The sequence below is a fragment of the Hippocampus zosterae genome, chromosome 9 (assembly GCF_025434085.1).
Source record: "Hippocampus zosterae strain Florida chromosome 9, ASM2543408v3, whole genome shotgun sequence".
NCBI lineage: Eukaryota > Metazoa > Chordata > Actinopteri > Syngnathiformes > Syngnathidae > Hippocampus > Hippocampus zosterae.
Window position 1 is genome coordinate 22,714,287 of NC_067459.1, and position 13,434 is coordinate 22,727,720.

Sequence of the window (13,434 nt, forward strand, 5' to 3'; positions counted from 1 at the left end):
TCAGGGCAGTGACAGGGGCCAAAATTGCTCTCATCTAGCATCACCCACTCCACAAGTTCACATGTACTCAAACACGAGGAGAAAAACAAGGACAGAGCTTGAAAAAACAAAATGATAATAATAATAATAAAGCCAGCGGGTCAAGATTTAGTGATGGAATTCTAGTATGTCAATAAAGCGGGTGTTCCGGGTGGTTAGGCACAAGTATAGACCAACTTTTCCAACCTTGGGGAAACGGCTGCAGGGAATGTATTGTGGCTTTGTGAATCGGGCAGGGATGAATGGAGGGAAAACATGGACATGTTTTATTGAGAAATATTTCACAATACATGTTGCATCTGGTACTGAGAGCGGTCATCGAAGGTCTCAATTCAGCATGTCTGCAAGCCCTCAGAAGCCTGATAACAGTCCTGATCACTTGAATCAGTTGTGTTGGAGGAGGGAGAAATCTAAAACGCGCAAGATAGGGACCCTGAAGACCGGAGTTGAGCACCGCCGACCTTGTTTTTTGTTCAACATTAAAGCCATTATTTTATTTTTTTATTTTTTTATTTTTGATGTATTTTTTCTTATCTTATTTGATGTTGTTTTTAACATTGTACTCGTGATTTTAACTGCTTGTTGTAAGGTGTCCTTGAGTTTCTAGAAAGGCGCCCACAAATAAAACGTATTATTATTATTATTATTATAACAGGGCGGCCCGGTTGTCCAGTGGTTAGCACGTCGGCTTCACAGTGCAGAGGTACCGGGTTCGATTCCAGCTCCGGCCTCCCTGTGTGGAGTTTGCATGTTCTCCCCGGGCCTGCGTGGGTTTTCTCCGGGTGCTCCGGTTTCCTCCCACATTCCAAAAACATGCGTGGCAGGCTGATTGAACACTCTAAATTGTCCCTAGGTGTGAGTGTGAGTGCGAATGGTTGTTTGTTTCTGTGTGCCCTGCGATTGGCTGGCAACCGATTCAGGGTGTCCCCCGCCTACTGCCCGGAGACGGCTGGGATGGGCTCCAGCACCCCCCGCGACCCTAGTGAGGATCAAGCGGTACGGAAGATGAATGAATTATTATAACATGATTCAATGTTATCCACTGGCATCCTGCTTTTTACGCCTACAAACCGCAATGGCTAGAGTTTCATTGAATGTACATCTTTGGGCACGATTATTGACGTACATTGTGAGAGTTCAGTTTATTTGCTTGATAAAAACGGAATTTGTTTTCTGTGAACACAGGCTACACCGTTACACAGTTGGACAATATTTGTGTGGATTCCAATTGCTGCTTTACATTCTTGATCACTTGCCTGCTCCTGTGCCCGACCAACATCCAGTCAACAGTAGATTGACAACAATGGCCAATGCGCCATCACAGGCTGTATTACGCCGCGTCCTCCTTCAGTCTTTAACATCTCATTAAACAACGCCACGATGTGACTCGGGGACGTCAGGCTACTCAATTATGCAATGCAAAGCGCGGCGAATAATTAAAGTTACAATCAGTGTCGCGTCATCTTGCAGGCGGTCGTAAATTAGAAGCTGATTGCAGAGTTCACGCCTGTCGTGACGCCGCGTAATTATTGTCAAGGAGTTATGTTGAAGTTGGGCTTGCAAATTAGACCCCCCAAAAAAAAAAAACTTAAAATGGCTGATAAGTATCAAGGCATTGAGATGCACAGTTTGATCTCATGTTTAATTGCATTGCCGGTTTGTACTCCTTCTAACACTGAATTAGGCAAGAACCAGTGTTTGTAACTTTAGTGGATGTTCAAAAAAATGAACCCAAAGATTTTCTATTTGAAGGGAAAAAAGTATTCAATGAATGTCATGTTTTATAAACAGCTGAGAGAGGTACAAGCTCTTCGCCTTTGTACAGGAAGAACAAACCTTCTTGTACAAGATTTGTGTACCACTGGTATACAACAATAGTTCAACATTTGGGTCAGACAAAACATGCACACACAAAACTAATTAGGGAAAATCAATAAGTTAAAAAAAAAAAAGTTAGTCGACAGATTGTAAAAGCTTTCAGGTCACAAGCTGTGCTTGAGTACCTGTACAAGCAATGATCTTCAATTTAGACAGGTGATCTCATCCTAGCAATAAACATTGAATGCATAAAAGCAAATCACTAACAAGAATGACCAACAGCTGAAAGTCCCCCCCCCCCCACCAGTAAATTCAGTTCAATAAATGTTTAGAGCTTGGAATGTGGATTGGCCATTTTGGAGAGAACTTTGGCTGTTGCAGACAACCCCCCACCTCCCCATGCTCCATCAGAAAACCCCCCACCAGTGTTTCACTTATGGACTTTTTAGGCAGAAATCATCAAAAACATCTTGATGTTTGCAAGTTTTAACTCACCAACATCACACTTGCTGTCACTTCCACTTCCTGTTTCTTGCACTTCCTGGCCCGCCATTTCTCAGCAGTCAGTCCTTAAAGGTGCAGCGATAGTTAAAAATGATATCTTGCTCACAAAAATCTTTTTTAGTGTGCATGAATGACTTGTGGGTCAACTCACCAACATCACACTTGCTGTCACTTCCACGTGGTGTCCTTCCACTTCCTGTTTCTTGCACTTCCTGGCCCGCCATTTCTCAGCAATCAGTCCTTAAAGGTGCAGTGATAGTTAAAAATGATATCTTGCTCACAAAAATCTTTTTTAGTGTGCATGAATGACTTGTGGGTCAACTCACCAACATCACACTAGCTGTCACTTTCACGTGGTGTCCTTCCACTTCCTGTTTCTTGCACTTCCTGGCCCGCCATTTCCCAGAAGTCAGTCCTTAAAGGTGCAGTGATAGTTAAAAATGATATCTTGCTCACAAAAATCTTTTTTAGTGTGCATGAATGACTTGTGGGTCAACTCACCAACATCACACTTGCTGTCACTTCCATGTGGTGTCCTTCCACTTCCTGTTTCTTGCACTTCCTGGCCCGCCATTTCCCAGAAGTCAGTCCTTAAAGGTGCAGTGATAGTTAAAAATGATATCTTGCTCACAAAAATATTTTTTAGTGTGCATGAATGACTTGTGGGTCAACTCACCAACATCACACTTGCTGTCACTTCCACGTGGTGTCCTTCCACTTCCTGTTTCTTGCACTTCCTGGCCCGCCATTTCTCAGCAGTCAGTCCTTAAAGGTGCAGTAATAGTTAAAAATGATATCTTGCTCACAAAAATCTTTTTTAGTGTGCATGAATGACTTGTGGGTCAACTCACCAACATCACACTTGCTGTCACTTCCACGTGGTGTCCTTCCACTTCCTGTTTCTTGCACTTCCTGGCCCGCCATTTCTCAGCAGTCAGTCCTTAAAGGTGCAGTGATAGTTAAAAATGATATCTTGCTCACAAAAATCAGGAGTGCGCATGAATGACTTGTGGGTCAACTGCTACTATCTTTACTTTTTGAGCTGAGTAAAACTAACCTGTGCCCAAACAACACAGCGCACGTGGGTAGGGGAGCTTTTCAATGAGCCATTCTTCATTTGCGTCACTCGGGCCGACATGGCAGCCTTTCCCCGCGGCAACGGCTGAAGACTCAAATCAAAGCGAGGCGGCAGCGGCAATCTCCGTCACCTCCCCGGAGATGCCGCCCGCCTCTGCAAGTGCAGGGAGAAGCTTTGCTCATTGACATCGTCCACCATGGTAAAGAGCTTTCAAATGGGCGGAATTACAGGATCAATAGGGTGATTAGCAGAGGCCTTGTAGCTGCAGTCTGTTATTGGCAATCCTTTGTAGTTTGTACGATCCGACGAGACCCAAGAGACAAGGAGGTGTTGCGCCTTCTTTTGTGTGGGAGATACTCTGCGGATAGATGCATAGATAAGGGAGGGGTCAGCAACATTTTGAAAAGTGAGACTAACTTCTTGTAAAGGGCTAAAAAATAAAAAAAAACAATTGGCTCAAGTTCTTGTTATTATTCATTTAATCATCAATTGGAATCCTTCATTCATTCATTCATTCATTCATCTTCCGAGCCGCTTGATCCTCACCAGGGTCGCGGGGGGTGCTGGAGCCTATCCCAGCTGTCTTCGGGCAGTAGGCGGGGGACACCCTGAGTCGGTTGCCAGCCAATCGCAAGGGCACACAGAGACGAACAACCATCCACGCTCACACTCCCACGAGGGACAATTTTGAGTGTTCAATCAGCCTGCCACGCATGTTTTTGGAATGTGGGAGGAAACCGGAGCACCCGGAGAAAACCCACGCAGGCCCGGGGAGAACATGCAAACTCCACACAGGGAGCCCGGAGCTGGAATCGAACTGCACTGCACTGTGAAGTCGACGTGCTAACCACTGGACTACCGGGCCGCCCCAATTGGAATCCATTTCATAATAATATATATATTTTTTTTGCCCGGATTCATTTGTTTCAATTGGGAAGGAAGTGATATAATATGAGTGCTCTGAGTTCAGAGCGTGCTTCCAGAATGAGAAAACCTCATATCTCAAGGCACCACAGCATAAGAGTAGTCAAACCACTTTTGACGATGCGCCTGCATTTGCAAGCGTGGTCCACTAGTGGAATGACATTACAGGAGCAAACTGACGGGCGGCCCTCGGGGCGAGAGGCACCATCGATGTTGCCGGTATCTTCGCCCTCCTAATCTCTGTCCGCCTGAGCCAGCTCTGCTATCGATAATAGATCTCGGGGGATTAGGGGTTCCCTTCTGGAGACACTTCCCTCTCGTCAATGAAGACTAGCGGTGCGCCAGTCATGCGGAACTGGGGCCGAGCCAGCCAGAGCGGAACATTAGAAGAGGCGACAACGTGGATCAGGAGTGGGACAGAAAGATGGGGTTAAATAAAGGGGTGGAGGTGGGGGCAAAAGATGGTGCAGAGTCAGGACACGCGGGAAGCAGGTAGGGGATGGGAGGAGAGGAAGGATGGAAGAGACATGAAGCGAGAGGAGGATAAGCACTCGGGCAGCTGGTGGAAAGCCAAGAGCCCATGTAATTTCTGATTTCTCTAATCCTTTTGGCATTTATACTTTTAGCTGACAGATAATGAAAATGAAAAATGAAATGAAAAAGTTCCACTCACCGAACGCTGGCCTCGGGATTTCATTTTTTCCTTTTTTTTTTTTTGTTTTGTCTCTTTTGTAACACCTCGTTGGGCCCGTGCACTGAGCCAGCAGAACTCTATAAATATGAGAACTTCAGGTACTAGATTCTAGTGTGAGACAGATGGGTGTGGATGGATGGATAACTGGCTAACTCGTTAGATAATTAGCTAGCTACCGAGATGGATAGATAGATATGTAAGCTTTTGTTAAATTGTTAATTATTATCATGTTATGTTTGAGCATTATATTCTTTTATGTTAAGGTTATCTAAATTATATATTATATTCCTTTTAATAATTGCTTGAACATGTTTATGTTGATAGCGTCTGATTGGCTGAAGCAAAGCAGGAAGTGCTTTGAGTAGCCGGAAAAAGGTGTTGTCGTTCCGTCGAGGGTTGCGCAGCAGGCGTTAAAAATTAAAATAAAAGCTGTGTTCAAACGAAGTCCATTTCTCCTTTTTTTCTCCTCATTCCGTACGTAGAGCTATCCATTCAAAACCTACGAAGCCCTCAACTTACAGATAGATATGCCCACCAGAATTTCAAATACAAATACAATACTCTGTTGTGCCCTTATCACAACTCTACTCATGTGCGCAGTCAGCAGGTCCTCCGTCGCTCTTGGCAATGCACCCGCCCCTCGTTGTACCTAAAGCCGTGCTGCCCATGGCTGGACTAATGCGTGCACTTAACCTTGGGCAAGCAGATGGTAAAAGCAGGAGAGACACGCACATGTATTATTGTTAGTATTATTATTATTATTATTATTATTATTGAATGAAGTTCTGGTCTGAAGCCCCCTTTTCAGTGATGGGCATCTTCCTAAAGAAGGAAGGAAACTCTAGTTAACTGCGTTTGTAACCTGAGCTAGAGCTCAGGTTCCAAATATACGATCCTCAACTACATTGTCACCAAAGAAGTTGATCTAGAAGTATTTCATAGTCATGAGTTAGTTCATTGTCAGTTTTAGGTTCATAATAGACAGGGATTTGGCACCATCTTGTGGTGATTTAGGGCACAGCAAAACAGTAAATGGGTGAGCTTTTTAGCAAATAATGAAAGCTAGTTTACCAAAAAAAAGGAGAAAAAACTCCAAAACAAATCAAATCGTTGAATTTATGAATCACAAAGGGAAGCACTGAACTCAAGATGACTAACAGAGCACAGCACTTGCAATAACCATGCCTGCTGCCCCTTTGTCACATCTCAGCTGGATTACTTGAATGCACTTAACTATAGAGTCAGCCAATCGTCCATGAAGTTTCTCCAGTTGGTCCAGAATGCCGACGCTCGCCTCTTAACTGCTACTCTGGCATCCCTTCACTGGCTCCCAATACATTTTAGAGCTCTTTTTAAGATCACTTTATTGTTTTCAAATCTTGAAATGGCCTGGGCCCACCTTACCTCTCTGAGCTCCTCTGTCCGGTGCCTCAGGTCTACGGAGCAGACACTATTAGCTGTAACTGAGAACTCAGCGGAGGCTCAGAGCTGATAGAGTCCTTTTCCGTTACCAGTCCCTCTCTTTGGAACGACCTCCTGCCGAACGTTCAGCAGCAAGGATTTACAACTGCACATGTTGAAATGGTTTACGATTGTCAGGCCTGACGGTTTTCTGAACAGATCAGAGAGGGGAAACTCCTCTTAACACACTCCTCACAACAGGATCGTCACTCAGGATCATTTTTTTTTTTTTTATGAGAGACGTTCAAGAATTGAGCTATTGCTGCTTTGGAGCAGAAATGTTGGAATCAAGCTCAAAATTGCACCGATTATCAGTGAGTGTTAAGCCTAGTTTAGTTTGTTCAGTAGTTTTCACAATTTCACCAGCACGGTGACACAAGGGGGGGGGGGGGGGTTCCAAGAAAGAACCGATTAACATGTTGGTATACATACAAAGCTCTGGCTCAAAGAACCTTTTGGGGGCTCACATTGTTTCCATAACATTCTATTACAAACCCCCCTTTGTTTTGAGTCGCCCCCAAATAACATCATAATAAAATGGTGGATGATTCCCATGAGAACACATTATTATTACACCATGAATAAGATGCGGCGAAATAAAGACGACATGAATGATCAAATGAAGGGCAATTATCTAGCCATCGGATATCATCCGTCCTGGTATCGTATGCCAGTCATTTTAATTAAGGCTGCTGAAACTCTCAGCTCAAACTGGCGTCGCCTCCCCCGTGGCCACGGGATTGATGACTTCTGTAGCGCCCAAATAAAACAACACAACAAAACAAATGGCCGACACAGGCCCGGACAGACGGTTTCATTGGTCCGTACTTGCACACATTTGGCTGTTTGGCACTGCAGAATGTTTGTTTTTAGCAACTGCCACAGTCCATTTGGTCTTTGATGGAGGGATGCCGTAACAGATTTTTTATAATAATCATACATGGATGCTAATGGGAATAATCCACCTTTGTCAAAGCATCCAGCCATGGGGAGAGTAAAATAGATTAGCCTGGAGTGTTCTTTCCCCCTTTGCTGGCCGCATTTCACTCTGAGCCAAAGCTGGTTGCTTATTACGCATAAAGACGCATATGGTGTCGTATTAAAAAAAAAAATTGTGAGGCGGGCGCAGAGGGTGGGGTGGTAAATCCAGAGTTATGACGCCGGAGCAGCATTTGGCGGCCCGCACGAGCAAAACAACTTAATGTCAGTCGCTAATCTAGTTGCAGGTGTTCATGGGAGCAAAAGAACATTTTGCACAAGTTTATTCAAATGAGCTGAGAGTCAAGAGCGCAAAATATGATGACATGGGTGGGAATGGGTGATGGCCTGAAACTGGAAAACATCCATGTCAACCTGTGAAAAATAGCTTGTGTGTGCGCACGTGTGGCACAACGTAGCTTGGTGCAGCTCCAGCAACAATACACATTTAGGCCATCCGAAAATGATCAACGAGAGCGTCCACCTCGAAGGATATTGCTATTTTTCCACGGATGCTCCCTCCGCGCTCTCAGGCTGCCACTTAAAACCTATTAATACTGAAAAGAGTGACACCCCCTTTAGCGTTTGCTAAATTTGAGCACTTGTCCCGTGACAGCCAATTGCACCACTCCTTCTGTAAATACTGTACCACCATTTTTTGCATTTAGGCTGCTTTTTATGATAGGGCCTTTGCAATCATTTTTAACTTCTTTACATGGCACTCTTGCACTAGATTTTAAATTTACACCAATTATTCTTTGGCATTTGACTTGGCATGACTCAAGTTTTCATCTTAGTTTTACTGTTTTGTGCTTTCCATTGTTTTCGTTATTAATGTTTTTTTTTTTTTGTAAATATGATATTTGCTTCAGGTAAAGCACTTTGTATATAGCGATGGTTGTTTTAAAGTGCTCTATAAATACAGTTGAGCTGAAAGCTATTTAAGCACGGGGGGCGCTTTCAGTTAAATAGGGAAAACAGGAGAGGATGTACTGTATACACAGCTACATTAAATGTAAAGATATTCTATATGTACTACTCATATTGCTGTTTTATATCATCACAAAGGGAAAACGCCACCTTATTATTCACTCAAGAGCTCGATACAAGCAAATACGACAAAACTCTTTCCAATTTCACCGCCACAACTTAAATAAACATGTCAACATGCATTAAAAACAAGATTCATTGAGAATGAACAATGGATGGCACATTAAGCTAATCATATAAATATCAGGGTGGTGGCAGGGGCGCTCACCTTGACAAATACAAAAAAAAACTAGTCTGCTGCAAATTGGGCGGCCCCTCGCAAAGTCAGGCAATAGGACGGAGTCCCAATGGGCACTAAAGGCACAGAAGTGTTTTATCCCGTTAAATAGAAAGACAGTGGGAGGATGACTGCTGTGGATTCTTTCTGTCCATCCTGCAGTTTCACTTTCCATGAGCACCAGCGCGCCCTCTGCGGGCTGCGCGAGAGATCTGCAGAGAAAACTCTACATGAGTCATTCCAGAAACGGAGGATAACAATTCATTTGAATATAACTATTACATATCTACTTTGTTTTTCTTATTTCTTTCTACGCACAATCTTGCTGCTGTAGACTGTAAATGTCCCCAGTGTGGGACAAATAAAGGATATCTTATCTTATTTCGATTATCTTCATTCTTGGACGTATTGGTTTGAATCGAAAATATTTCCGTTTGCCCTCCCCCCATCCCCACCCTCAAAATGCGACGGGTATCGGAAGTCAAGAGAGAGATTTATCAAAAGTTGTATTGTATATAACGGGACGTTAAAAGTAATGTTTGCCGTTTTACTTCAGTGCATAGCTGTCTGTCTTCTCCAAGTCTACTTGTTATCGTGATGTTTAAATAAAGTATTTTTAAAAAAAACAACCACCCCAAAATCGTCTGACTGCGCTTGCGCGAAACTAGCTTTTGGCTGTGACGTTTCAATCTGCCACCGGTCGCCCTGGCCAACAAAACAAACATGTAACCTCACGGGTTTCTCACGTCAACCAACCGCTCAGCTGTCCAACTCACGATGGCCACGTTGGGGGAGACTTTCACGTCGGGGGTGCCGCGGCGAAGCGAAGCGTAGCAGAGCGGCTAACGACGACCCTGGGGCGGCCCGTGTTAGCCTAATAGGCTTGCCGTGCTCAGTGATCTGATGGCAGCTGCCGAAGATTAACTCTAGCACTTGGCCTCAAAAGTCAACGTGGACAGAGATGACACTCTGAAGGAAAACAGGGCAACACTTGGAAAAAGCGGAGGTAACATGAAGACATCCAAAATTGGCACCTCCTCGTCACTGCTGAATGGGAACCAAAATGACGGTAAAGACCCTCCACTCACGAGGTGCTATTCTTTGTGGGAAACGTTGTTGTTGTTTTTGGATGTCATTGTATTTTATTTTTCTTGATGTTGGTTCAAGTAGTACCTTATTGCTTACTGCGCATGTGCGAGCAGAGAAACGCTCTTATTCTTAATGTTTTTTAGATGACGTCATAAACGTGCGCCTTCACACGAAGGCACAAGTTAACAGTGCAAATAGATATGCAGGAACAATCAGCACGCACAGTCTCACCAAGTTACATTTTCCTCTCGTAATATATCCTCAGACGGACTCACTTGTTTGCATTAATCTGCAAAACATTTTGACGGTTGATATTGTGAAATTGTATTAAACTGTTTTGGTGTCATAGTCTGGTATATTTATTATTATTTAGTAGAGAGAAATAATAATATTTTACTCAATTTAATTATTATTTTTTGACGGGGTTCGTTGTGGCAGTATTGATGAGTCCATTCCATCACTGCAAAAAATAAATCATTCATTCATTCATTCATCTTCCGTACCGCTTGATCCTCACTAGGGTCGCGGGGGGTGCTGGAGCCCAACCCAGCCGTCTCCGGGCATCAGGCGGGGGACACCCTGAATCGGTTGCCAGCCAATCGCAGGGCACACATAGACGAACAACCATCCACGCCACACTCACACCTAGGGACAATTTAGAGTGTACAATCAGCCTGCCATGCATATTTTTGGAATGTGGGAGAAAAATAAATCAAACACTCTTAATGTGTCATGAACACCAACTGCTCGTTCACCCTTATTTTGTGGTCCACTTTTGTGCCTTATGATGTACATCGTCAATTATTACTTTTGAGGTTGCCACGTTGCACTGAGCGGCATGGACAGAGGCATGTGGCAGTGAGTTCATTTTTTGTTGACATGCTCATCAACATGCTTCTTGTTGCCATCATTAGACAAAGGAAGACAAGCAGGCATGAAGACAGTTGGAACTCTGATTACAATCGCAATCCAAAGGCCCCTGGGGAAATGACAACAGTGCCACTGTGGATGATTGCATGCCATGTTTTTTCAGACCGCCGGCAGAGGAAGGTGGCGGACATCGCCCAGGCACTGCGGGCGAGTCCGGTGGACGTGGCGGCCCTCAGGAGGATGGCCATCAGTGAGGGTGGCCTGCTGACAGATGAGATACGCTGTCAAGTGTGGCCACGACTCCTCAATGTCCCACCCAACATCCTGGAGCAGGAGCCAGGTAATGTCCACAATTACACCGGTGTCATTTCAATTATCGTCAATATTGTCACTGACACCCCTGTTAGCCGGGCTTTGCATCTTTGGGTTTTCCCGAAAGAGCATGCAAGCCTTCAACGGGTGAGTTTTTTTCTGCAGAAAAAACATGGAACTCGGTGAATTTGATCATCGTGAAAATGCCACGGGCAAAACCGTGTGTGTATTGTGGTGGCAGCAAAGTGGCTCTTTACTGCCACCCCCAATTACATTTTCCCATCAAACTACACATTTAACACAAACCAAGAGAATTGCACTTTTGTGTATTTAAACAATCGCATAGCTTGGCTTTATGTATGTCCATTTAGCTTAATGCTAACAAAACAAGCCACATATGGGCTACTGAATAGTTTCGATGTTGCGATTTAATAACCCTTCAAGCAACAGATCTTTGAACACCAATGGCAGCGCAGCACATGTAGACAGATGGTGTTCTCAGACATCTACTATTTATTGTCTGTGTAGAGCAATTAATATTGCTATGGCTTTCCTTGTAATGTAAAGGTATCATTTGTTCAGTCATACCACCCAATGACAGTTGTGCAACAATGCGGAGAGTCATCAACAACCAACCTACCAACCGCTACTTCCTAACACAGTCGGAACAGCAATGCCCTTATTGGTGGAAGTTATGCAACACTTATGGCTTCTTCCTCCCGTGCAGAGATGGTGGAGCGGGACAACAACAAGGACTACAACCAGGTGCTACTGGACGTTCAACGCTCACTACGAAGATTCCCTCCTGGCGAGTACCCCCCCCCCCCCCCCTCCCCAAAGCACAAATGACTTGGTGACGTTCACAGAGGTTAACCGGGGCGGCGCTCATGTACGCGTCCAGGTATGCCAGATGAGCAGCGGGAGGGACTCCAGGAGGAGCTCATTGACATCATCCTCCGCGTCCTGAAGCGTAATCCTCAATTGCACTACTACCAAGGTTACCACGATATCGTCGTCACCTTCCTCCTGGTCCTGGGCGAGCGCTTGGCGACGGCCCTCGTGGAAAAACTCTCCACGCATCACCTCAGGTGGCGAGACAACTCATTTTGACGTCTGTGTTCCTCTCGGGTAGTCGGGGAGTTTTGTTTTTTTTCCCCCTTGTGTAAGGCTGCAAGAAACGAGAGATAAAGTGGGACGGGACTTTCAAAATGATTGCAGTTATCAGTATCATCACAATATTGCTGGAAGAAATACACCAGGGATTTGAAGATTGGGAGTGGCAAAAAAAAAAATAGAAGGTTCACTTGCACAGTCATAGCAAGAGCCAAAGGAGTCATGCTCAAATTATTGGTTGGAAAGCATTTAAAGTGCGGAAAAAGAATTGCAATTACATAAACAATGTCAAATTCTGATTGACCCAAATCCCAAATATTAGGCAAAAAAAAAAATCAAGAATACAACGAATGTCAAGACAAGCATTCTAATAAATTATTATTTAAAAAACTGAGAAAATCAAATATTAGACAAATAAATATTGAATGAAAAAAAAACATACATTGAAAAAAAAACAAGCAAATATTACCAAAAAAAAGAGAAATTAATTAATTAAACAAAAAAGATGAAAATATAAAAGCTGAGATCATTCCAACAGTTAATTTGAATGAATACGGATGGGGTTTTTTTTTCAGTTTTTTTTTTAAGGTGCTTTCCTTTTGTGTTCTTGGCCAGGGACTTCATGGATCCCACCATGGACAACACCAAACACATCCTCAACTACCTGATGCCCATCATCGAGAGGGTCAACCCCGAGGTGCATGATTTCATGCAACAGTAAGAGAAGCTTATGTACTTTGCCAACTTTCAACCACCCAAATTGTCCACACGGTTTGGCACATGTGCCACCCGCACAGATCCGCACACTAAACAGACCAAATTTCTCACTTTGTTGTCATAAACGACACTGGAAAGATGCATATTGTTGCAATTACCAGGGCGGAGGTGGGCACCGTCTTCGCTCTCAGCTGGCTGATCACCTGGTTCGGCCATGTTCTGTCAGACTTCCGCCACGTGGTACGGTTGTACGACTTCTTTCTTGCCTGCCATCCGCTGATGCCCATCTACTTCGCAGCCGTGGTGAGTTTGGGTCGGGGTTGGGGTCAGGGTTAGGGGTGGGGGTGGGGTTAGGGTTAGGGTTGAGGTCATGGGTTAGGGGTCAGGGGGTAGGGTCAGGGTTAGGGGTCAGGGTTAGGTGTCAGGGGTTAGGGGGTAGGGTCAGGGTCGGGGTTAGGTTTTAGGGGTCGGGGTCGGGGTTAGGGGTTGGGTTAGGGTTTGGGGTTAGGGTTTGCAAAAGCTGGCATACTTAAATAAACGACTCAAGTACTGCCTTCAGCCTTCATCAAG

General features: G+C 44.4%; 2 protein-coding genes and 1 long non-coding RNA gene across 7 annotated transcripts in view; 2 read left to right on the forward strand and 1 right to left on the reverse strand.

The window, feature by feature from the left end:
- The window catches only part of LOC127608076 (cadherin-22-like), a 185,671-nt gene extending 182,071 nt beyond the window's left edge, over positions 1 to 3,600 (reverse strand). Inside the window, exons 1-2 of one of the 4 annotated variants that reach the window (XM_052076964.1) lie at positions 3,419 to 3,600; positions 3,038 to 3,126 (exon numbers count right to left, since the gene is read on the reverse strand). The gene's annotated coding sequence lies outside the window, so the exon portion shown is untranslated. Of the gene's footprint in view, positions 1 to 2,352; positions 2,372 to 2,512; positions 2,552 to 3,037; positions 3,127 to 3,212; positions 3,302 to 3,418 lie in introns of those variants that run through there. The other 3 variants (XM_052076965.1, XM_052076966.1, XM_052076967.1) reach the window with 3 other exon arrangements.
- Positions 1 to 13,434, forward strand: part of LOC127608118 (uncharacterized) — a 321,393-nt gene that overhangs the window by 174,261 nt on the left and 133,698 nt on the right. The window lies entirely within an intron of this gene.
- Positions 9,411 to 13,434, forward strand: part of tbc1d20 (TBC1 domain family, member 20) — a 198,365-nt gene continuing 194,341 nt past the window's right edge. For both annotated transcript variants that reach the window (XR_007964180.1, XM_052077005.1), the window contains exons 1-6: positions 9,411 to 9,832; positions 10,886 to 11,062; positions 11,762 to 11,842; positions 11,936 to 12,122; positions 12,763 to 12,864; positions 13,026 to 13,167. Coding sequence is in view for 1 of the 2 variants with exons in the window: in XM_052077005.1 (XP_051932965.1) it covers positions 9,775 to 9,832; positions 10,886 to 11,062; positions 11,762 to 11,842; positions 11,936 to 12,122; positions 12,763 to 12,864; positions 13,026 to 13,167 (747 nt within the window). In the remaining variant the exon portion in view is untranslated. The remainder of the gene's footprint in view (positions 9,833 to 10,885; positions 11,063 to 11,761; positions 11,843 to 11,935; positions 12,123 to 12,762; positions 12,865 to 13,025; positions 13,168 to 13,434) is intronic.